Source organism: Oncorhynchus keta, unplaced genomic scaffold, assembly GCF_023373465.1.
Source record: "Oncorhynchus keta strain PuntledgeMale-10-30-2019 unplaced genomic scaffold, Oket_V2 Un_contig_992_pilon_pilon, whole genome shotgun sequence".
NCBI lineage: Eukaryota > Metazoa > Chordata > Actinopteri > Salmoniformes > Salmonidae > Oncorhynchus > Oncorhynchus keta.
Genome location: NW_026290727.1, coordinates 105,001 through 127,500, shown reverse-complemented (window position 1 = coordinate 127,500; position 22,500 = coordinate 105,001). Strand labels below are relative to the sequence as shown.

The window sequence follows — 22,500 nt, the reverse complement described above, 5'->3', positions numbered from 1 at the left end:
GGTGGGAGCTGTTGTTGTACTGGTCCTGCTGGTCTCCATGTTGCTCTGCAAAGGAAAGTGAGTACTGTGTGTGTGTGTGTGTGTGTGTGTGTGTGTGTGTGTGTGTGTGTGTGTGTGTGTGTGTGTGTGTGTGTGTGTGTGTGTGTGTGTGTGTGTGTGGAAGGGGGTGGGATCCACTGTAAATGTGATGTATTTTAACACCAACGGACTGCAAAGTAAACATCATGTTTTTGTAGTTGGTTAAGTGCAACTTCCTTTCATTTCCGTTCATTGCTGACAGGGTCAAGAATATTCTGAATCCTCCTATACCAGATCCCTCCAGGTACTTTGAGGGCCTCAACCTCCATCACGATGGAAACTTCAAGGTCAGTTCTACTTTTGACTGAAGTTCTGTGCCAAAAGGGACCCTATTCCCTGTATTGTGCATTACCTTGTTATGGTGGTAGTTAGGCTATAATGGCTGTAGTTAGGTTGTAATGGCTGTAGTTAGGTTATAATGGTGGTAGTTAGGTTATAATGGCTGTAGCTAGGTTATAATGGATGTAGCTAGGTTATAATGGCTGTAGTTAGGTTATAATGGCTGTAGTTAGGTTATAATGGCTGTAGTTAGGTTATAATGGCGGTAGTTAGGTTATAATTGCTGTAGTTAGGTTATAATGGCGGTAGTTAGGTTACAATGGCTGTAGTTAGGTTATAATGGCTGTAGTTAGGTTATAATGGCTGTAGTTAGGTTATAATGGCTGTAGTTAGGATATAATGGCGGTAGTTAGGTTATAACGGCTGTAGTTAGGTTATAATGGCTGTAGTTAGGATATAATGGCGGTAGTTAGGTTATTACGGCTGTAGTTAGGTTACAATGGCTGTAGTTAGGATGTAATGGCTCTAGTTAGGTTATAATGGTGGTAGTTAGGTTATAATGGCTGTAGCTAGGTTATAATGGCTGTAGCTAGGTTATAATGGCTGTAGTTAGGTTATAATGGCGGTAGTTAGGTTATAATGGCTGTAGTTAGGTTATAATGGCTGTAGTTAGGTTTATTACAATGGCTGTAGTTAGGTTATAATGGCTGTAGTTAGGTTATAATGGCTGTAGTTAGGATATAATGGCGGTAGTTAGGTTATAACGGCTGTAGTTAGGTTATAATGGCTGTAGTTAGGATATAATGGCGGTAGTTAGGTTATAACGGCTGTAGTTAGGTTACAATGGCTGTAGTTAGGTTATAATGGCTGTAGTTAGGTTATAATGGCTGTAGTTAGGTTATAATGGCTGTAGTTAGGATATAATGGCGGTAGTTAGGTTATAACGGCTGTAGTTAGGTTATAATGGCTGTAGTTAGGTTATAATGGCTGTAGTTAGGTTATAATGGCGGTAGTTAGGTTATAATGGCGGTAGTTAGGTTATAACGGCTGTAGTTAGGTTATAATGGCTGTAGTTAGGTTATAATGGCTGTAGTTAGGTTATAATGGCTGTAGTTAGGTTATAATGGCTGTAGTTAGGTTATAATGGCTGTAGTCAGGTTATAATGGCTGGAGCCTAATGAATGGAATGGTATCAAACAGATAAAACACATAGTTTCCATATATTCATTACCCGACATTATTATGAGCTGTCCTCATCATTGTCTTACATTGGAATCATGTTGGAGTGAAGTCACTCCAACATTTAGCTAAATAATGATCATTTTATTTTCCTCTCTGTGTGTGTGTCTCTCTCTCTGTGTCTCTCTGTGTCTCTCTCTCTCTCTCTCTCTCTCTCTCTCTCTCTCTCTCTCTCTCTCTCTCTCTCTCTCTCTCTCTCTCTCTCTCTCTGTGTCTCTCTCTCTCTCTCTCTCTCTCTCTCTCTCTCTCTCTCTGTGTCTCTCTCTGTGTCCCTCTCCGTGCCTTCTCTCTCTGTGTCTCTGTGTGTGTGTGTCTCTCTCTTTCTCTATGTCACTCTCTCTATCTATGTCACTCTCTCTATCTCTTTCTCTCTCACTGTCTCTCTCTCTATCTCTTTCTCTCTCACTGTCTCTCTCTATCTCGCTCTCTGTGTCTCTCTGTCTCTGTGTGTGTGTCCGTGCCTACAGGCTTGGCTGGGTCCTTTGTTCGCCTTTGAAGCCGTCGACTCTGCCTTGCACCGTGAAGACATCTCCCAGGTAGAGATTACCAACAACATTGGCACCATCGCCCCCCTGAGGAGGGAGACCGGTACTGCACTACTACTGAAGAAGAGATTGGACTTAAGCAACTTCTTATCTCAATTCTCCCAGCCTGGATCCACCTCCATCAAGCTGGAACCCTGCTCTGTACACTCCCCTTACGGACCAGTAGGGGGCACTACTGAAGCGATAGATGAGTGGAAGGAGGAGAACAGAGGAGATAGGATGGATAGTAATAGAGGTGTAGGGGGGAAGGACGAAGATATCAGGGGTGGAGGGAAGGAGGGAGAGATGGGGGTGGAGGGAAGGAGGGAGAGATGGGGGGTGGAGGGAAGGATAGAGAGATGTTGGGTGGAGGGAAGGATAGAGAGATGTATGGTGGAAGTATATTTGGAGGCATCAGTGGAAGTCAAGATATCGTCCAGGTTTCTTCTTACGAGCGTGTTGAGAAGCTCCAGGCCGAGCGTCGGGCCCTCATAAGCCCAGATTCAGGCATCGGCAGTGGGGCAGAGGATCAGGAAAGTCAGGAGAGCGTGGAGGATGCGGTCGGGCCTATTGCATCCACCCCCCATTTAGTCTCTCAGGACTTCCATCTGGTTCCGCTTCTTCCTCTTATCAATAACAATAACTTTACATTCTGCTCCACCCCCTTACCCATTTCCCTGTCCGCTTTCCCCCAGCTTCCCTTCACCCTACCTGGGTTGGATAGTGTAGGGAGAAAGGGTACGGAGATGGGGGTTGGAGGAGGTTCTCTCACAATGTCTTCCTCCTATGAACGTGTGGATAATCTCCATCTCCAGGCCCAACTCTTGGCCCCTCAGAGCCCAGATTCAGGCATTGGCAGTGGGGGAGAGGATCAGGAAAGCCAGGAGAGCGTGGAGGATGAGGTCAGGCCAACTGTGACCCCCTGTAACCATATCCCTCTTATTACCACTAACAATATATTTCCATTCTGTTCCACCCCCTTACCAATCCCGCTGGATGTTTTACCCCAACTACCCCTCACCTTCTCTGGGTTTGGGATGGTTCCATCCCTGGGACCCAGTACTAGTACCAGTCATCAAGACAGGCTGTTGGAGATGTCTCTCCTGTCTTCTTCAATGGCAATAGAGCCCTCTAGCGGCGGCTACATGCCAGTGAAAGAAGCTCAGAACTGAACTATGAAAACATTTGACTAGGGAGGGACTAATGATGTATATATACACTAGATGACTGACAGGCTGTTTTGAAGCCACCACTCCTCCATCTGGGCACTCCCCCTCCATTGTAAAAAAATACTTTGGAAGCTATATAAATGCATTTACTAATGTCTACATTTGTTTTTACCACATTTATTCTATTACAGACACACTTTTTTAAGAACTAATGTAACTGTCCCCACTACAACAACAAAAAAATACTTACAAATACGTAATTTGGTCGTTGAAACATTTCAATGAGGTGCCATAATACCCATAAAACCTAGCGTTCAAACAGGGAAACGGTTCCAATTGTTTTTCCACCATTAATTTTTCCCTTAAGGGATTTTAGAAACACTTCAAATAAGGCCTGTGGCCTCCTGAGTGGCGCAGTGGTCTAAAACTCTGCATCGCAAGCTGTGTCAGAGCCCGGCCGTGAGCGGGAGCCCCATAGGGCGACACACAATTGGCCCAGGGTTTGGCCGGGGGGCTTTCCTAGGCTCATCGCACTCTATCGACTCCTTGTGGCGGTGTTAAAGTGTTAAACAAATCAAAGGTGCAGAGATTATCACAGCTTGGAGGTGCAGAGATTATCACAGCTTGGAGGTGCAGAGATTATCACAGCTTGGAGGTGCAGAGATTATCACAGTTTGGAGGTGCAGAGATTATCACAGCCTGGAGGTGCAGAGATTATCACAGCTTGGAGGTGCAGAGATTATCACAGCCTGGAGGTGCAGAGATTATCACAGCTTGGAGGTGCAGAGATTATCACAGCTTGGAGGTGCAGAGATTATCACAGCTTGGAGGTGCAGAGATTATCACAGCTTGGAGGTGCAGAGATTATCACAGCCTGGAGGTGCAGAGATTATCACAGCCTGGAGGTGCAGAGATTATCACAGCTTGGAGGTGCAGAGATTATCACAGCTTGGAGGTGCAGAGATTATCACAGCCTGGAGGTGCAGAGATTATCACAGCTTGGAGGTGCAGAGATTATCACAGCTTGGAGGTGCAGAGATTATCACAGCTTGGAGGTGCAGAGATTATCACAGCTTGGAGGTGCAGAGATTATCACAGCTTGGAGGTGCAGAGATGATCACAGCTTGGAGGTGCAGAGATGATCACAGCTTGGAGGTGCAGAGATGATCACAGCCTGGAGGTGCAGAGATCATCACAGCCTGGAGGTGCAGAGATTATCACAGCCTGGAGGTGCAGAGATCATCACAGCCTGGAGGTGCAGAGATCATCACAGCCTGGAGGTGCAGAGATCATCACAGCTTGGAGGTGCAGAGATCATCACAGCTTGGAGGTGCAGAGATCATCACAGCCTGGAGGTGCAGAGATCATCACAGCCTGGAGGTGCAGAGATCATCACAGCCTGGAGGTGCAGAGATCATCACAGCCTGGAGGTGCAGAGATCATCACAGCCTGGAGGTGCAGAGATCATCACAGCCTGGAGGTGCAGAGATTATCACAGCCTGGAGGTGCAGAGATCATCTGTTCAGCCTGGAGGTCAGAGATCTCACAGCCTGGAGGTGCAGAGATCATCACAGCCTGGAGGTGCAGAGATCATCACAGCCTGGAGGTGCAGATTCATCACAGCCTGGAGGTGCAGAGATCATCACAGCCTGGAGGTCAGAGATCATCACAGCCTGGAGGTGCAGAGATCATCACAGCCTGGAGGTGATGAGATCATCACAGCCTGGAGGTGCAGAATCAACACAGAGGTAATCACAGCCTGGAGGTGCAGAGATCATCACAGCCTGGAGGTGCAGAGATCATCACAGCCTAGAGGTGAGATCAGAGGTGCATTTATCACAGCCTGGAGGTGCAGAGATTATCACAGCCTGGAGGTGCAGAGATCATCACAGCCTGGAGGTGCAGAGATCATCACAGCCTGGAGGTGCAGAGATCATCACAGCCTGGAGGTGCAGAGATCATCACAGCCTGGAAGTGCAGAGATCATCACAGCCTGGAGGTGCAGAGATCATCACAGCCTGGAAGTGCAGAGATCATCACAGCCTATTTGAGCTGTGCAGAGATCATCACAGCCTGGAGGTGCAAGATCATCACAGCCTGGAGGTGCAGAGATTATCACAGCCTGGAGGTGCAGAGATCATCACAGCCTAGGAGGTGCAGAGATCATCACAGCCTAGAGGTGCAGAGATTATCACAGCCTGGAGGTGCAGAGATCATCACAGCCTGGAGGTGCAGAGATCATCACAGCCTGGAGGTGCAGAGATCATCACAGCCTGGAGGTGCAGAGATCATCACAGCCTGGAGGTGCAGAGATCATCACAGCCTGGAGGTGCAGAGATCATCACAGCCTGGAAGTGCAGAGATCATCACAGCCTAGAGGTGCAGAGATCATCACAGCCTAGAGGTGCAGAGATCATCACAGCCTGGAGGTGCAGAGATCATCACAGCCTGGAGGTGCAGAGATCATCACAGCCTGGAGGTGCAGAGATCATCACAGCCTGGAGGTGCAGAGATCATCACAGCCTAGAGGTGCAGAGATCATCACAGCCTGGAGGTGCAGAGACACATGCAGATCATCTGTTCACCTATTCTGCATCTCACAAAGACATGGCGGTTGGAACCACAAATCTAAAATTTGGACTCATCAGACCAAAGGACAGATTTCCACCGTTCTAATTTCCATTGCTTGTGTATCTTGGCCCAAGCAAGTCTCTTCTTCTTATTGGTGTCCTTTAGTAGTGGTTTCTTTGCAGCAATTGAACCATGATTCACACCGTCTCCTCTGAACTGGTGATGTTGAGATATGTCTGTTATTTTAACTCTGTGAAGCATTTAATTGGGCTGCAATTTCTGAGGTGGTAACTGTAATGAACTTGTCCTCTGCAGCAGAGGTAACTCTGGGTCTTCCTTTCCTGTGGCGGTCCTCATGAGAACCAGTTTCATCATAGTGCTTGATGGTTTTTGCGACTGCACTTGAAAGTTATTGAAATTGTCTTAAAGTAATGATGGACTGTCGTTTCTCTTTGCTTATTTGAGCTGTTCTTGACATAATTATGGACTTGGTCTTTTACCAAATAGGGCTATCTTCTGTACACCACCCTACCTTGTCCCAACACAATTAATTGGCTCAAATGCATTAAGAAGGGAAGTAAATTACACAAATGAACTTTTAACAAGGCACACCTGTTAATTGAAATTCATTCCAGGTGACTACCTCATGAAGCTGGTTGAGAGAATGCCAAGAGTGTGCAAAGCTGTCAAGGCAAAGGGTAGCTACTTTGAAGAATCTCAAATATAAAAATATACTTTAATTCCATATGTGTTATTTCATAGTGTTGGTGTCTTCACTATTATTCTACAAAGTAGAAAAGAGTAAAAACAAAGAAAAACCCTTGAATGAGTAGGTGTGTCCAAACTTTGACTGGTACTCATCCGTATATTCCTTCATCTTTTATCCTTCCTTCATCCTTCCTTCATGCAACAGCACATCATCCTTCCTTTCATCCTTCCTTCATCCTTCCTTCATCCTTCCTTCATCCTTCCTTCCATCCTTCCTTCATCCTTCCTTCATCCTTCCTTCATCCTTCCTTCATCCTTGGGAGTATCTGGTTTGAATCCCCGAGCTGACAGGGTAAAAAATCTGTCATTCTGCCCCTGAACAAGGCAGTTAACCCTCTGTTCCCCGGTAGGCCGTCATTGTCAATAAGAATTTGTTCTTAACCGACTTGCTTAGTTAAATAAAGGTTACATTTAAAAAAACATTTTTTTTTATTACCTTTCCCTCATGGTATTTGTAGTTCTTTATGATAGCCACATTAGCAGCTAATTAGCATCAATTTTTTTGGGGGGTAAACACAGGCGAATATATTGATAAAAGTCACCTTGTCCGAGAGAGAGAAACATGGTTATCAAAACATTAAATCAGGGTAAGTCTACATGAAACACAGCCCTTATTTGAAGTGTTTCTAAAATCCCCTGTGGGGCAAAATGAATGGTGGAAAAACTATTGGAACCATTTCCCTGTTTGACTGCTAAGTTTTATGTGTATTATGACTCATACTCGTAGTCTATGGAGGACTGCTTTTCTGAGTGCTAATATGGCCGACAGTGCCAATATGGCCGACAGTAGCATACAGTAGCATCAGCAATCCAGGGTTTATATACGTCATTGGGAGGGATTCAGTGCTTCCAGGTGGATAGAGAAAAAATGGGCAATCTGGGATTGGTACATTCATTTTGTTGCTGTTTGAATCCCAGATTTCCCCTTTAATGGGATGTGGTTGAGGTATGGGAATGTTTTAGATAGGTTCATAGATACGCATGTCCAGTAGATACTGTACATCAGGGCTATTCAACTAGTGGCCCGCGCGCCAGATCCGGCCCGTTTATGAATTTAAACCCTGAACATTAATAAAAGATCTGTAAAAAAAAGAGTTTTATTTCCACCAAAATCCGCCGTTCAGTGCCAAAATGACAAGCCCTATGGTGGTTGTCTATAGTCTGGTGCCTATGTAGAATGTCAATGGGTTTTTTCTTCGTCATATGGATTTTGCAGAGTAGCGTTTGAACAGTTTAAGCTTCAAAATATGATGAAAGCTACAACCCTAAGGAACACATACATGCCTTCTGTTGCCCTCTCTGATGCTCACAAAGACTCGTTACAAGTGAGAGACAAACAACGCACCTAATGACTGAGGGAAATTCATTGAAAGCATCCTTCCTTCATCCTTCCTTCATCCTTCCTTCATCCTTCCTTCATCCTTCCTTCATCCTTCCTTCATCCTTCCTTCCATCCTTCCTTCCATCCTTCCTTCATCCTTCCTTCATCCTTCCTTCATCCTTCCTTCATCCTTCCTTCATCCTTCCTTCCATCCTTCCTTCAGACTGGAATTTGACATGACCTGATTTGACATATCTTTGTGTTATTTACTGAGATGCTTCGTTTTCAGATGCTTTTAAAATGACCTAATTACTTTTAAGAAGCTTTTAATAGTTATTTAACTGCTTTATTGGTGGTTGTGGGTCACTTGTTTTATACAGTTCTTCGAAAAATAATCACATGTGGAAAATGTCCAGCCCCCCTGCAATTAAACCTTTTTTCATCTGGCCTCTGTAAGAAGATAGTTGAATAGCCCTGCTGTACCTTATATAGATACACATCCATATCATCAGTTCCATAGGATGGTAACAGGTGGATAGAGACAGTTACTGTGGTTCTATAGGATGGTAACAGGTGGATAGAGACAGTTACTGTGGTTCTATAGCATGGTAATAGGTGGATAGAGACAGTTAATGTGGTTCTATAGGATGGTAACAGGTGGATAGAGACAGTTAATGTGGTTCTATAGGATGGTAACAGGTGGATAGAGACAGTTAATGTGGTTCTATAGGATGGTAACAGGTGGATAGAGACAGTTAATGTGGTTCTATAGGATGGTAACAGGTGGATAGAGACAGTTAATGTGGTTCTATAGGATGGTAACAGGTGGATAGAGACAGTTAATGTGGTTCTATAGGATGGTAACAGGTGGATAGAGACAGTTACTGTGGTTCTATAGCATGGTAATAGGTGGATAGAGACAGTTAATGTGGTTCTATAGGATGGTAACAGGTGGATAGAGACAGTTAATGTGGTTCTATAGGATGGTAACAGGTGGATAGAGACAGTTAATGTGGTTCTATAGGATGGTAACAGGTGGATAGAGACAGTTAATGTGGTTCTATAGGATGGTAACAGGTGGATAGAGACAGTTAATGTGGTTCTATAGGATGGTAACAGGTGGATAGAGACAGTTAATGTGGTTCTATAGGATGGTAACAGGTGGATAGAGACAGTTAATGTGGTTCTATAGGATGGTAACAGGTGGATAGAGACAGTTAATGTGGTTCTATAGGATGGTAACAGGAGGATAAAGACAGTTAATGTGGTTCTATAGGATGGTAACAGGAGGATAGAGACAGTTAATGTGGTTCTATAGGATGGTAACAGGTGGATAGAGACAGTTAATGTGGTTCTATAGGATGGTAACAGGAGGATAAAGACAGTTAATGTGGTTCTATAGGATGGTAACAGGTGGATAGAGACAGTTAATGTGGTTCTATAGGATGGTAACAGGAGGATAGAGACAGTTAATGTGGTTCTATAGGATGGTAACAGGAGGATAAAGACAGTTAATGTGGTTCTATAGGATGGTAACAGGTGGATAGAGACAGTTAATGTGGTTCTATAGGATGGTAACAGGTGGATAGAGACAGTTAATGTGGTTCTATAGGATGGTAACAGGAGGATAGAGACAGTTAATGTGGTTCTATAGGATGGTAACAGGTGGATAGAGACAGTTAATGTGGTTCTATAGGATGGTAACAGGAGGATAAAGACAGTTAATGTGGTTCTATAGGATGGTAACAGGAGGATAGAGACAGTTAATGTGGTTCTATAGGATGGTAACAGGTGGATAGAGACAGTTAATGTGGTTCTATAGGATGGTAACAGGTGGATAGAGACAGTTAATGTGGTTCTATAGGATGGTAACAGGTGGATAGAGACAGTTAATGTGGTTCTATAGGATGGTAACAGGTGGATAGAGACAGTTACTGTGGTTCTATAGCATGGTAATAGGTGGATAGAGACAGTTAATGTGGTTCTATAGGATGGTAACAGGTGGATAGAGACAGTTAATGTGGTTCTATAGGATGGTAACAGGTGGATAGAGACAGTTAATGTGGTTCTATAGGATGGTAACAGGTGGATAGAGACAGTTAATGTGGTTCTATAGGATGGTAACAGGTGGATAGAGACAGTTAATGTGGTTCTATAGGATGGTAACAGGTGGATAGAGACAGTTAATGTGGTTCTATAGGATGGTAACAGGTGGATAGAGACAGTTAATGTGGTTCTATAGGATGGTAACAGGTGGATAGAGACAGTTAATGTGGTTCTATAGGATGGTAACAGGAGGATAAAGACAGTTAATGTGGTTCTATAGGATGGTAACAGGAGGATAGAGACAGTTAATGTGGTTCTATAGGATGGTAATAGGTGGATAGAGACAGTTAATATGGTTCTATAGGATGGTAATAGGTGGATAGAGACAGTTAATGTGGTTCTATAGGATGGTAACAGGAGGATAGAGACAGTTAATGTGGTTCTATAGGATGGTAACAGGAGGATAGAGACAGTTAATGTGGTTCTATAGGATGGTAACAGGAGGATAGAGACAGTTAATGTGGTTCTATAGGATGGTAACAGGTGGATAGAGACAGTTAATGTGGTTCTATAGGATGGTAACAGGTGGATAGAGACAGTTAATGTGGTTCTATAGGATGGTAACAGGTGGATAGAGACAGTTAATGTGGTTCTATAGGATGGTAACAGGTGGATAGAGACAGTTAATGTGGTTCTATAGGATGGTAACAGGTGGATAGAGACAGTTAATGTGGTTCTATAGGATGGTAACAGGTGGATAGAGACAGTTAATGTGGTTCTATAGGATGGTAACAGGTGGATAGAGACAGTTAATGTGGTTCTATATGATGGTAACAGATGATAGACAGTTAATGTGGTTCTATAGGATGGTAACAGGTGGATAGAGACAGTTAATGTGGTTCTATAGGATGGTAACAGGTGGATAGAGACAGTTAATGTGGTTCTATAGGATGGTAACAGGAGGATAGAGACAGTTAATGTGGTTCTATAGGATGGTAACAGGTGGATAGAGACAGTTACTGTGGTTCTATAGGATGGTAACAGGTGGATAGAGACAGTTACTGTGGTTCTATAGGATGGTAACGGGTGGATAGAGACAGTTAATGTGGTTATATAGGATGGTAACAGGTGGATAGAGACAGTTAATGTGGTTCTATAGGATGGTAACAGATGATAGACAGTTAATGTGGTTCTATAGGATGGTAACAGGTGGATAGAGACAGTTAATGTGGTTCTATAGGATGGTAACAGGAGGATAGAGACAGTTAATGTGGTTCTATAGGATGGTAACAGGTGGATAGAGACAGTTAATGTGGTTCTATATGATGGTAACAGATGATAGACAGTTAATGTGGTTCTATAGGATGGTAACAGATGATAGACAGTTAATGTGGTTCTATAGGATGGTAACAGGTGGATAGAGACAGTTAATGTGGTTCTATAGGATGGTAACAGGTGGATAGAGACAGTTAATGTGGTTCTATATGATGGTAATAGGTGGATAGAGACAGTTAATGTGGTTCTATAGGATGGTAACAGGTGGATAGAGACGGTTAATGTGGTTCTATAGGAGGGTAACAGATGATAGACAGTTAATGTGGTTCTATAGGATGGTAACAGGTGGATAGAGACAGTTACTGTGGTTCTATAGGATGGTAACAGGAGGATAGAGACAGTTAATGTGGTTCTATAGGATGGTAACAGGTGGATAGAGACAGTTAATGTGGTTCTATAGGATGGTAACAGGTGGATAGAGACAGTTAATGTGGTTCTATAGGATGGTAACAGGTGGATAGAGACAGTTAATGTGGTTCTATAGGATGGTAACAGGAGGATAGAGACAGTTAATGTGGTTCTATAGGAGGGTAACAGATGATAGACAGTTAATGTGGTTCTATAGGATGGTAACAGGTGGATAGAGACAATTAATGTGGTTCTATAGGATGGTAACAGGTGGATAGAGACAGTTAATGTGGTTCTATAGGATGGTAACAGGAGGATAGAGACAGTTAATGTGGTTCTATAGGATGGTAACAGGTGGATAGAGACAGTTAATGTGGTTCTATAGACATTTACATTTTACATTTAAGTCATTTAGCAGACGCTCTTATCCAGAGCGACTTACAATTCTAAATTCCATGCATGACTTATTCAATTGGAATTCATCAGATACTGTATGTAATATAAATCCATCAATGTTTTTCTTCTTCTTTTATTAGGTATGCACAGACCCCCAAAACTCAAATGGATTGATTGCCTTTCAATCTCAACACAGCTGGTGTTTCATCTCTCTTGCCATCTGACATAGAGCACAGGGCCCACAGAACATGTACACTGCCCAGTCATCAATTAAGCTGCCCGGGATGTTGTATCTCTCTCTCATTGATGTGCGCATCATCATCATAGTTGTTGGCAGCAGGGGGAGACAGAAGCATTCACCATACCTCTCAGCCATCTGACAGGCTAGGCACATTGAACAGAAGGTACCACACAAACAGACTCTCCTATCAATGCAACAGTCCAGAATCCTTGAGTTCCACTTTGCCGGAGTATTGGGTTGACTCATTACTGCTCTATCACATACTCCATATCCAGATTTGCAGGCGTAAGCACTCACTCAACAGGCTTGGACTCAACAAATATATATATATAGGATGGTAACAGGTGGATAGAGACAGTTAATGTGGTTCTATAGGATGGTAACAGGTGGATAGAGACAGTTAATGTGGTTCTATAGGATGGTAACAGGTGGATAGAGACAGTTAATGTGGTTCTATAGGATGGTAACAGATGATAGACAGTTAATGTGGTTCTATAGGATGGTAACAGGTGGATAGAGACAGTTAATGTGGTTCTATAGGATGGTAACAGGTGGATAGAGACAGTTAATGTGGTTCTATAGGATGGTAACAGGTGGATAGAGACAGTTAATGTGGTTCTATAGGATGGTAATAGGTGGATAGAGACAGTTAATGTGGTTCTATAGGATGGTAACAGATGATAGACAGTTAATGTGGTTCTATAGGATGGTAACAGGAGGATAGAGACAGTTAATGTGGTTCTATAGGAGGGTAACAGGAGGATAGAGACAGTTAATGTGGTTCTATAGGATGGTAACAGGTGGATAGAGACAGTTACTGTGGTTCTATAGGATGGTAACAGGAGGATAGAGACAGTTAATGTGGTTCTATAGGATGGTAACAGGAGGATAGAGACAGTTAATGTGGTTCTATAGGATGGTAACAGATGATAGACAGTTAATGTGGTTCTATAGGATGGTAACAGGTGGATAGAGACAGTTAATGTGGTTCTATAGGATGGTAACAGGTGGATAGAGACAGTTACTGTGGTTCTATAGGATGGTAACAGGTGGATAGAGACAGTTAATGTGGTTCTATAGGATGGTAACAGGAGGATAGAGACAGTTAATGTGGTTCTATAGGATGGTAACAGATGATAGACAGTTAATGTGGTTCTATAGGATGGTAACAGATGATAGACAGTTAATGTGGTTCTATAGGATGGTAACAGGTGGATAGAGACAGTTAATGTGGTTCTATAGGAGGGTAACAGGAGGATAAAGACAGTTTGTGTTAATTGCTTTGTGTTAGTCATAAACAGTGTTTTGTCTTGTAGGCTACTTTGTTCGTTTAAAAAACAAAGAAGAAATAGCAGTTGAGTTTACCACTCAAGTCATATATTTTCTGTTGAATACTCAGAAAATTGTCTATAAGCTTTTATAAACTGGGTGGTTCGAGCTCTGAATGCTGATTGGCTGAAATACATGGTATATCAGACCGTATACCACGGATATGACAAAACATTTATTTGTACTGCTCTAATTACTTTGGTAACCAGTTTATAATAACAATAAGGCACCTTGGCTAATTTACTCCATGTTGCATCGTGCCTAAGAACAGCCCTTAGCTGTGCTATATTGGTACATACCACACCCCCGGGCCTTGTTGTCTTTTTATACCACTTCTAAACACTTTTCTACCTCTCATGACAGTACTACATCTATTTATGATATCAATATGATACTATGATTGTGCTCCCAGTAAATACTGATCTGATACTGATAAATCTCTCAGTAGAAATGAAGAATGTATTATTATGTTGTGTATAACATGGCCATCTTGAATGTAATGTCTCTTTTGAAAAATGATATTTTTGTATATTTAAATAACACTGTTGTATGTTAAACATCACAGCATAGTTGGAAGATATATAGTGCATAGAAATCTGAAGAGGGTGGCCAGCAGAGATGGGATGAGCTGGGGGAAGCTGAGGGAAGCTGAGGGAAGCTGAGGGAAGCTGAGGGTTGGGATGTGGAATTGGAGACAAGTGGGATTGGAATTGTTTGGTGGGGGATTGAACGATGGTCAACGATCAAAGTAAAACAAATAAAGTCCAAATAAAACTAAACAAACACTGAGGGGCAGTGATGTCACAACTAACAGTGATGTCACAACTAACAGTGTTGTTACAGCTAACAGTGTTGTCACAATTAACAGTGTTGTTACAGCTAACAGTGTTGTCACAACTAACAGTGTTGTTACAGCTAACAGTGTTGTTACAGCTAACAGTGATGTCACAACTAACAGTGATGTCACAGCTAACAGTGATGTCACAACTAACAGTGTTGTTACAGCTAACAGTGATGTCACAACTAACAGTGTTGTCACAGCTAACAGTGATGTCACAGCTAACAGTGTTGTCACAGCTAACAGTGTTGTCACAACTAACAGTGTTGTTACAGCTAACAGTGTTGTTACAGCTAACAGTGTTGTCACAGCTAACAGTGTTGTCACAGCTAACAGTGTTGTCACAACTAACAGTGTTGTCACAGCTAACAGTGTTGTCACAACTAACAGTGTTGTCACAACTAACAGTGTTGTCACAACTAACAGTGTTGTCACAACTAACAGTGTTGTCACAGCTAACAGTGTTGTCACAACTAACAGTGTTGTTACAGCTAACAGTGTTGTCACAACTAACAGTGTTGTCACAACTAACAGTGTTGTCACAGCTAACAGTGTTGTCACAGCTAACAGTGTTGTCACAACTAACAGTGTTGTCACAATTAACAGTGTTGTTACAGCTAACAGTGATGTTACAACTAACAGTGTTGTCACAACTAACAGTGTTGTCACAACTAACAGTGTTGTCACAGCTAACAGTGTTGTCACAGCTAACAGTGTTGTCACAACTAACAGTGTTGTCACAGCTAACAGTGTTGTCACAGCTAACAGTGTTGTCACAGCTAACAGTGTTGTTACAGCTAACAGTGTTGTTACAGCTAACAGTGTTGTCACAGCTAACAGTGTTGTTACAGCTAACAGTGTTGTTACAGCTAACAGTGTTGTTACAGCTAACAGTGTTGTTACAGCTAACAGTGTTGTCACAACTAACAGTGATGTTACAGCTAACAGTGTTGTCACAGCTAACAGTGTTGTCACAGCTAACAGTGTTGTCACAGCTAACAGTGTTGTCACAGCTAACAGTGTTGTCACAGCTAACAGTGTTGTTACAGCTAACAGTGATGTTACAGCTAACAGTGATGTTACAGCTAACAGTGTTGTTACAGCTAACAGTGATGTTACAGCTAACAGTGTTGTCACAGCTAACAGTGTTGTTACAGCTAACAGTGTTGTCACAGCTAACAGTGATGTTACAGCTAACAGTGTTGTCACAGCTAACAGTGTTGTTACAGCTAACAGTGTTGTCACAGCTAACAGTGATGTTACAGCTAACAGTGTTGTCACAGCTAACAGTGTTGTCACAGCTAACAGTGTTGTCACAGCTAACAGTGATGTCACAGCTAACAGTGTTGTCACAGCTAACAGTGTTGTTACAGCTAACAGTGATGTCACAGCTAACAGTGTTGTTACAGCTAACAGTGATGTCACAGCTAACAGTGATGTCACAGCTAACAGTGATGTCACAGCTAACAGTGTTGTCACAGCTAACAGTGTTGTTACAGCTAATGCCAGTTTGCCTGAGGCTGATGCCGTGCAGGTGTTTGTACACAGGCATATACACGGACACACACGTGGAAATAGTGCCATACGTGCACTCAAACATATTCAGTTGACCTTGCTCTTATGATTTTAGTTGACCTTGCTCTTATGATTTTAGTTGACCTTGCTCTTATGATTTTAGTTGACCTTGCTCTTATGATTTTAGTTGACCTTGCTCTTATGATTTTAGTTGACCTTGCTCTTATGATTTTAGTTGACCTTGCTCTTATGATTTTAGTTGACCTTGCTCTTATGATTTTAGTTGACCTTGCTCTTATGATTTTAGTTGACCTTGCTCTTATGATTTTAGTTGACCTTGCTCTTATGATTTTAGTTGACCTCGCTCTTATGATTTTAGTTGACCTCGCTTTTATGATTTTAGTTGACCTCGCTCTTATGATTTTAGTTGTCCTCGCTCTTATGATTTTAGTTGACCTTGCTCTTATGATTTTAGTTGACCTCGCTCTTATGATTTTAGTTGTCCTCGCTTTTATGATTTTAGTTGACCTTGCTCTTATGATTTTAGTTGACCTTGCTCTTATGATTTTAGTTGACCTCGCTCTTATGATTTTAGTTGACCTCGCTCTTATGATTTTAGTTGACCTTGCTCTTATGATTTTAGTTGACCTCGCTCTTATGATTTTAGTTGACCTCGCTCTTATGATTTTAGTTGACCTTGCTCTTATGATTTTAGTTGACCTCGCTCTTATGATTTTAGTTGACCTCGCTCTTATGATTTTAGTTGTCCTCGCTTTTATGATTTTAGTTGACCTCGCTCTTATGATTTTAGTTGACCTCGCTCTTATGATTTTAGTTGTCCTCGCTTTTATGATTTTAGTTGACCTCGCTCTTATTATTTTAGTTGTCCTCGCTCTTATGATTTTAGTTGACCTTGCTCTTATGATTTTAGTTGACCTTGCTCTTATGATTTTAGTTGACCTTTGCTCTTATGATTTTAGTTGACCTTGCTCTTATGATTTTAGTTGACCTTTGCTCTTATGATTTTAGTTGACCTTGCTCTTATGATTTTAGTTGACCTTTGCTCTTGTTTTTTGCACTGTTGTTTTCCTTTGTCATTTTTTTTGTCTTTTGTTCATTTTGTTGGTTGTTGGTGCATTGGAGGCTTTGGGGTGGGGAATGGAATGAGGGAGGGGGGGTCACGGGTGGCTGGTGGTTGGGAGTTTGGGCCCAGGGTAGTAGTTGTTGAGCGGCTTCACTGCCAGTATATTGTATGTTTTAAATATTATATTAAAAATTATATTAAAAATGTATAAAAATGTTGCAGATGAAATTGTTTGGGTTTTTGCAAATTGTCATTATTGTAAGTTAGCCTTTTTAAATGCATTTTTATAAGGCAGCTTAATTTTCATTACAATCTTATTGATAGTCATTGGTAAAGGGATGTATTGTTTAACATAGCTGAAAGTTGGTGTTTTTTTTATTTGTATATTTCAGCCAATTAATAAAGAATCAACTGTCTCTGTGTGTGTGTGTGTGTGCGTTACAAATTCTACAAACACTACCATTGGACCCATTGAAATGTACCATTAGGTCAGTGTTATCCGGGATCCTTAGATCGTCCACACCCTAAACCCTAACACTAACCCTTACTTTAACTCACTTGATTTCCGACTTCAATGGGGTAGAGCCGTCCCAACAATACCAGATAGCACAGACCCTGATGGATGCGGTGGCCGGGCTGCCCGGATGATGGTGAAGGTGCTGCTGCTGTTAGGCGTCGACTGCTGATGTCAATAGAACCTACATGTTACATGCCCCGAGAGGATGTACGGTGCTACAGGCGATGGCTTTTATTATTTTTTTTTTTATTGTTTAATTTCACCTTTATTTAACCAGGTAGGCCAGTTGAGTTCTCATTTACAACTGCGACCTGGCCAAGATAAAGTAAAGCAGTGCGACAAAAACAACAACACAGAGTTACACATAAACAAATGCACAGTCAATAACACAATAGAACAATCTATGCACAGTGTGTGCAAATGTAGAAGAGTAGGGAGGTAAGGCAATAAATAGGCCCTTGAGGCGAAATAATGACAACAAATGTCTCGCAATCAATTATTTTTTTTACGTGTAGGATAAATGAAGTTGAGCTTTTAGGCTGTTGTTATTATTGGTTCAAGTGGTCCTTCTGTAGCACGTGGTCCTTCTGTAGCACAGTTGTTAGAGCATGGCGCTTGTAACGCCAGGGTAGTGGGTTCGATTCCCGGGACCACCCATACGTAGAATGTATGCACACATGACTGTAAGTCGCTTTGGATAAAAGCGTCTGCTAAATGGCATATAAGTTTAGGCTACTAGCTTATCTGGTCCAATGGGAATTCGGGAGGTACAATGCACTTTAGGAAATATTGACCGAGGGCTCCAGCATACCTTTGGATTAAAAAAATAAAAGGTAGAGTTGTCTCCTCCTGCCGTTCTAGTGGTCGTTACCGACATGTCTGACTCTGGACGGGGGTTCAACCAAGACACATGAAGAAATTAACCGCTCCAACTATCCGCCACCGGTATTTTTTTGACGGAGAATGTCTCGCGCGGAATAACGGTTTTGTGAAGTTTGATCGCCCTCGGGCACGGCTCCAAAAGGTCGCGCTCTTGTGGACCTGCCATTGGAATGGGACAGCAGAAGTAGTGATTGGAAATAGGCATATGATTTAGCTACCATATAAAGTAAATAACATATATTTTCTCATTTATAATAGCTCCCTGGAAACAGAGTATTTCAGTTATCGTGTAGCCTAATGCTTGATTAGATCAGAAACAGAAGCCTTGTCCATAAGAACAGGTCTAGAGTCAGATTTGCATACTCTACCCCAATCATCACCATTAGGATGAAAGAAAACCTGTGTCTGTATGCAGAATCCTACTCATGTAGAACCCTAAACTCTGATGCCAGCTGTTAGGGAGCATTGTGTGTGTGGGGGGGGTTGTGTGGTGTTGTTGTGTTGATGTTCTTTATAGTCAGGGAGCATTGTGTGTGTGTGTGTGGGGGGGGGTTATGTGGTGGTGTTATTGTTGATGTTCTTTATAGTCAGGGAGCATTGTGTGTGTGTGGGGGGTTGTGTGGTGGTGTTGTGTTTGATGTTCTTTACAGTCAGGAAGCATTGTTGTTGTGTTGTGTGGTGGTGTTGTTGTGTTGATGTTCTTTACAGTCAGGAAGCATTGTGTGTGTGGGGGGTTGTGTGGTGGTGTTGTGTTGATGTTCTTTACAGTCAGGAAGCATTGTGTGTGTGGGGGGTTATGTGGTGGTGTTGTTGTGTTGATGTTCTTTACAGTCAGGAAGCATTGTGTGTGTGGGGGGGTTGTGTGGTGGTGTTGTGTTGATGTTCTTTACAGTCAGGAAGCATTGTGTGTGTGGGGGGGGTTGTGTGGTGGTGTTGTTGTGTTGATGTTCTTTACAGTTAGGGAGCATTGTGTGTGGGGGGGTTGTGTGGTGGTGTTGTGTTGATGTTCTTTACAGTCAGGAAGCATTGTGTGTGTGTGGGGGGGGGTTGTGTGGTGGTGGTGTTGATGTTCTTTACAGTCAGGGAGCATTGTGTGTTGTTGTGTGGTGGTGTTGTGTTGATGTTCTTTACAGTCAGGAAGCATTGTGTGTGTGGGGGGGGTTGTGTGGTGGTGTTGTGTTGATGTTCTTTACAGTCAGGAAGCATTGTGTGTGTGGGGGGGGTTGTGTGGTGGTGTTGTGTTGATGTTCTTTACAGTCAGGAAGCATTGTGTGTGTGTGGGGGGTTGTGTGGTGGTGTTGTGTTGATGTTCTTTACAGTTAGGGAGCATTGTGTGTGTGGGGGGTTGTGTGGTGGTGTTGTGTTGATGTTCTTTACAGTCAGGAGCATTGTGTGTGTGGGGGGGTGTTGTGTGGTGGTGTTGTGTTGATGTTCTTTACAGTCAGGAAGCATTGTGTGTGTGGGGGGGGTTGTGTGGTGGTGTTGTGTTGATGTTCTTTACAGTCAGGAAGCATTGTGTGTGTGGGGGGTTGTGTGGTGGTGTTGTGTTGATGTTCTTTACAGTCAGGAAGCATTGTGTGTGTGGGGGGGTTGTGTGGTGGTGTTGTGTTGATGTTCTTTACAGTCAGGAAGCATTGTGTGTGTGGGGGGGGTTGTGTGGTGGTGTTGTGTTGATGTTCTTTACAGTCAGGAAGCATTGTGTGTGGGGGGTTGTGTGGTGGTGTTGTGTTGATGTTCTTTACAGTCAGGAAGCATTGTGTGTGTGGGGGGGGTTGTGTGGTGGTGTTGTGTTGATGTTCTTTACAGTCAGGAAGCATTGTGTGTGTGTGGGGGGTTGTGTGGTGGTGTTGTGTTGATGTTCTTTACAGTCAGGAAGCATTGTGTGTGTGGGGGGTTGTGTGGTGGTGTTGTGTTGATGTTCTTTACAGTCAGGAAGCATTGTGTGTGTGGGGGGGTTGTGTGGTGGTGTTGTGTTGATGTTCTTTACAGTCAGGAAGCATTGTGTGTGTGGGGGGGTTGTGTGGTGGTGTTGTGTTGATGTTCTTTACAGTCAGGAAGCATTGTGTGTGTGGGGGGTTGTTGGTGGTGGTGTTGTGTTGATGTTCTTTACAGTCAGGAAGCATTGTGTGTGTGGGGGGGTTGTGTGGTGGTGTTGTGTTGATGTTCTTTACAGTCAGGAAGCATTGTGTGTGTGGGGGGTTGTGTGGTGGTGTTGTGTTGATGTTCTTTACAGTCAGGAAGCATTGTGTGTGGGGGGGTTGTGTGGTGGTGTTGTGTTGATGTTCTTTACAGTTAGGAACATTGTGTGTGTGGGGGGTTGTGTGGTGGTGTTGTGTTGATGTTCTTTACAGTCAGGAAGCATTGTGTGTGGGGGGTTGTGTGGTGGTGTTGTTGATGTTCTTTACAGTCAGGAAGCATTGTGTGTGTGTGTGTGGGGGGGGGGGGTTGTGTGGTGGTGTTGTGTTGATGTTCTTTACAGTCAGGAAGCATTGTGTGTGTGGGGGGGTTGTGTGGTGGTGTTGTGTTGATGTTCTTTACAGTCAGGAAGCATTGTGTGTGTGGGGGGTTGTGTGGTGGTGTTGTGTTGATGTTCTTTACAGTCAGGGAGCATTGTGTGTGTGTGTGTGGGTTTGTGTGGTGTTGTTGTGTTGATGTTTACAGTTAGGGAGCATTGTATGTGTGGTGGTGTTAGTGTTGTTGATGTTCCTTTCAGGCTGGTAACGAGACCTCTGTGACGTCCTCCAATACGTCTAGATGACCCTATAGGTGTCTCCTAGCCTCTCCACTCCTAGCCTCTCCACTCCTAGCCTCTCCACTCCTAGCCTCTCCACTCCTAGCCTCTCCACTCCTAGCCTCACCACTCCTAGCCTCTCCACTCCTAGCCTCTCCACTCCTAGCCTCTCCACTCCTAGCCTCACCACTCCTAGCCTCACCACTCCTAGCCTCTCCACTCCTAGCCTCACCACTCCTAGCCTCTCCACTCCTAGCCTCTCCACTCCTAGCCTCTCCACTCCTAGCCTCACCACTCCTAGCCTCTCCACTCCTAGCCTCACCACTCCTAGCCTCACCACTCCTAGCCTCACTATCGTCACCATCATCATCCTTGCCGGAGGAAGCACTCTGGTCTGGTACTTCCTGGGTGAGCAAGGGATTGTGGAATAATAATGTGGGACACAGACACGCTTGCGAGCAGCCCAGACCACTTACTCACACACACACACACACACACACACACACACACACACACACACACACACACACACACACACACACACACACACACACACACACACACACACACACACACACACACACACACACACACACACACACACACACACACACACACACACACACACACACACACACACACACACACACACACACTAAACCGGAAGACATTCCGTAGTCATAGGAATGTACTTAATGTGGAATAAACACATGGTATGCATAGCAGCACGAAGTAAGGATGCTGGATGTGTTTCAACGCCCCCTGATGAATCACATTTAAAAAATAATACACATAAAAATAAAACATTTAGGATTATTTTGTTTTTTTTAACACCAAATTAGTGCCTGAGGCCTTTATGAGCAGAGAACAATACTAGTCAGCAGAACAGGGAGGAAAATACCCCCACCCCTAAAAACCTCTTCCTGATGGTGTGTATTCTAATCAGTGATCTTTAATTGGTTAAGAACATGGTTGAGTTTTTGTTTGTATCTAATATTAAAAATAAGTTCTATAGTAACTATTATACCTCTTTATCCCTTTTCTATATAAATAAAGCACCTGGACACGGTTGAAAGAAGACTGTTCATTACATGCTAAATAGTCTCCTTTCGTAGCTGCTTGTGGAGGTGAAAATCAACTACTTGTTACACCAAGGCCATACTCTAGTCATACTTTGTCCAGTTGAGGGCAGCAAAACATCGTATTTGGTCTCTGTCTCTCTCTTTCACTACCTCACTCGCCACACACGCCACTTTCAAAGCTTTTGCTCCTGTTATTTCCAGAAAGGA

At 43.1% G+C, this 22,500-nt stretch overlaps 2 protein-coding genes and 1 long non-coding RNA gene across 37 annotated transcripts in view; all 3 read left to right on the top strand.

The window, feature by feature from the left end:
- The window catches only part of LOC127927220 (interleukin-2 receptor subunit beta-like), a 22,409-nt gene extending 18,961 nt beyond the window's left edge, over positions 1-3,448 (top strand). For all 3 annotated transcript variants that reach the window (XM_052513206.1, XM_052513207.1, XM_052513205.1), the window contains 3 exons: positions 1-57; positions 281-365; positions 2,064-3,448. The exon at positions 1-57 is cut by the window's left edge and continues 43 nt beyond it. In XM_052513206.1, the coding sequence (XP_052369166.1) occupies positions 1-57; positions 281-365; positions 2,064-2,615 (694 nt within the window). In that variant the 3' untranslated portion in view covers positions 2,616-3,448. The remainder of the gene's footprint in view (positions 58-280; positions 366-2,063) is intronic.
- Positions 3,449-3,593: 145 nt separating this feature from the next.
- On the top strand, positions 3,594-6,702 carry LOC127927221 (uncharacterized). Of its 25 annotated transcripts, none has more exons than XM_052513231.1 (6): positions 3,594-4,494; positions 4,545-4,769; positions 5,189-5,288; positions 5,444-5,618; positions 5,669-5,793; positions 5,844-6,702. In XM_052513231.1, the coding sequence occupies exons 1-6, from the start codon at positions 4,428-4,430 to the stop codon at positions 6,073-6,075; spliced, it is 924 nt and encodes a 307-aa protein (XP_052369191.1). In that variant the 5' UTR covers positions 3,594-4,427; the 3' UTR covers positions 6,076-6,702. The 25 variants fall into 25 exon arrangements, with proteins under 25 accessions (XP_052369191.1, XP_052369189.1, XP_052369190.1 ...); XM_052513229.1 differs by having other exon boundaries at positions 5,164-5,288; positions 5,694-5,793; XM_052513230.1 differs by having other exon boundaries at positions 4,545-4,794; positions 5,694-5,793.
- A 198-nt stretch (positions 6,703-6,900) lies between these two features.
- Positions 6,901-12,653, top strand: LOC127927223 (uncharacterized). Of its 9 annotated transcripts, XR_008126636.1 has the most exons (11): positions 6,901-8,480; positions 8,523-8,816; positions 8,901-9,362; positions 9,405-9,614; positions 9,657-9,866; positions 9,951-10,202; positions 10,287-11,039; positions 11,124-11,492; positions 11,577-11,783; positions 11,826-11,906; positions 11,991-12,653. It is a non-coding gene; the product is annotated as an uncharacterized LOC127927223 (long non-coding RNA). The 9 variants fall into 9 exon arrangements; XR_008126638.1 differs by lacking the exon at positions 11,826-11,906 and having other exon boundaries at positions 11,577-11,615; positions 11,949-12,653; XR_008126637.1 differs by lacking the exon at positions 11,826-11,906 and having other exon boundaries at positions 11,577-11,741.
- The last annotated feature ends 9,847 nt before the right edge of the window (positions 12,654-22,500 follow it).

What these genes read in the sequence shown, in the direction of transcription:
- LOC127927221 (XM_052513208.1), top strand. Translation starts at nt 4,428, where the DNA reads ATGATCACAGCTTGGAGGTGCAGAGATGATCACAGCCTGGAGGTGCAG. An exon ending in GAGATTATCACAGCCTGGAG is followed by an intron (nt 4,795 to 4,845) that starts GTGCAGAGATCA and finishes CACAGCCTGGAG; the next exon opens with GTGCAGAGATCATCACAGCC. An exon ending in GAGATCATCACAGCCTGGAG is followed by an intron (nt 5,794 to 5,843) that starts GTGCAGAGATCA and finishes CACAGCCTGGAG; the next exon opens with GTGCAGAGACACATGCAGAT.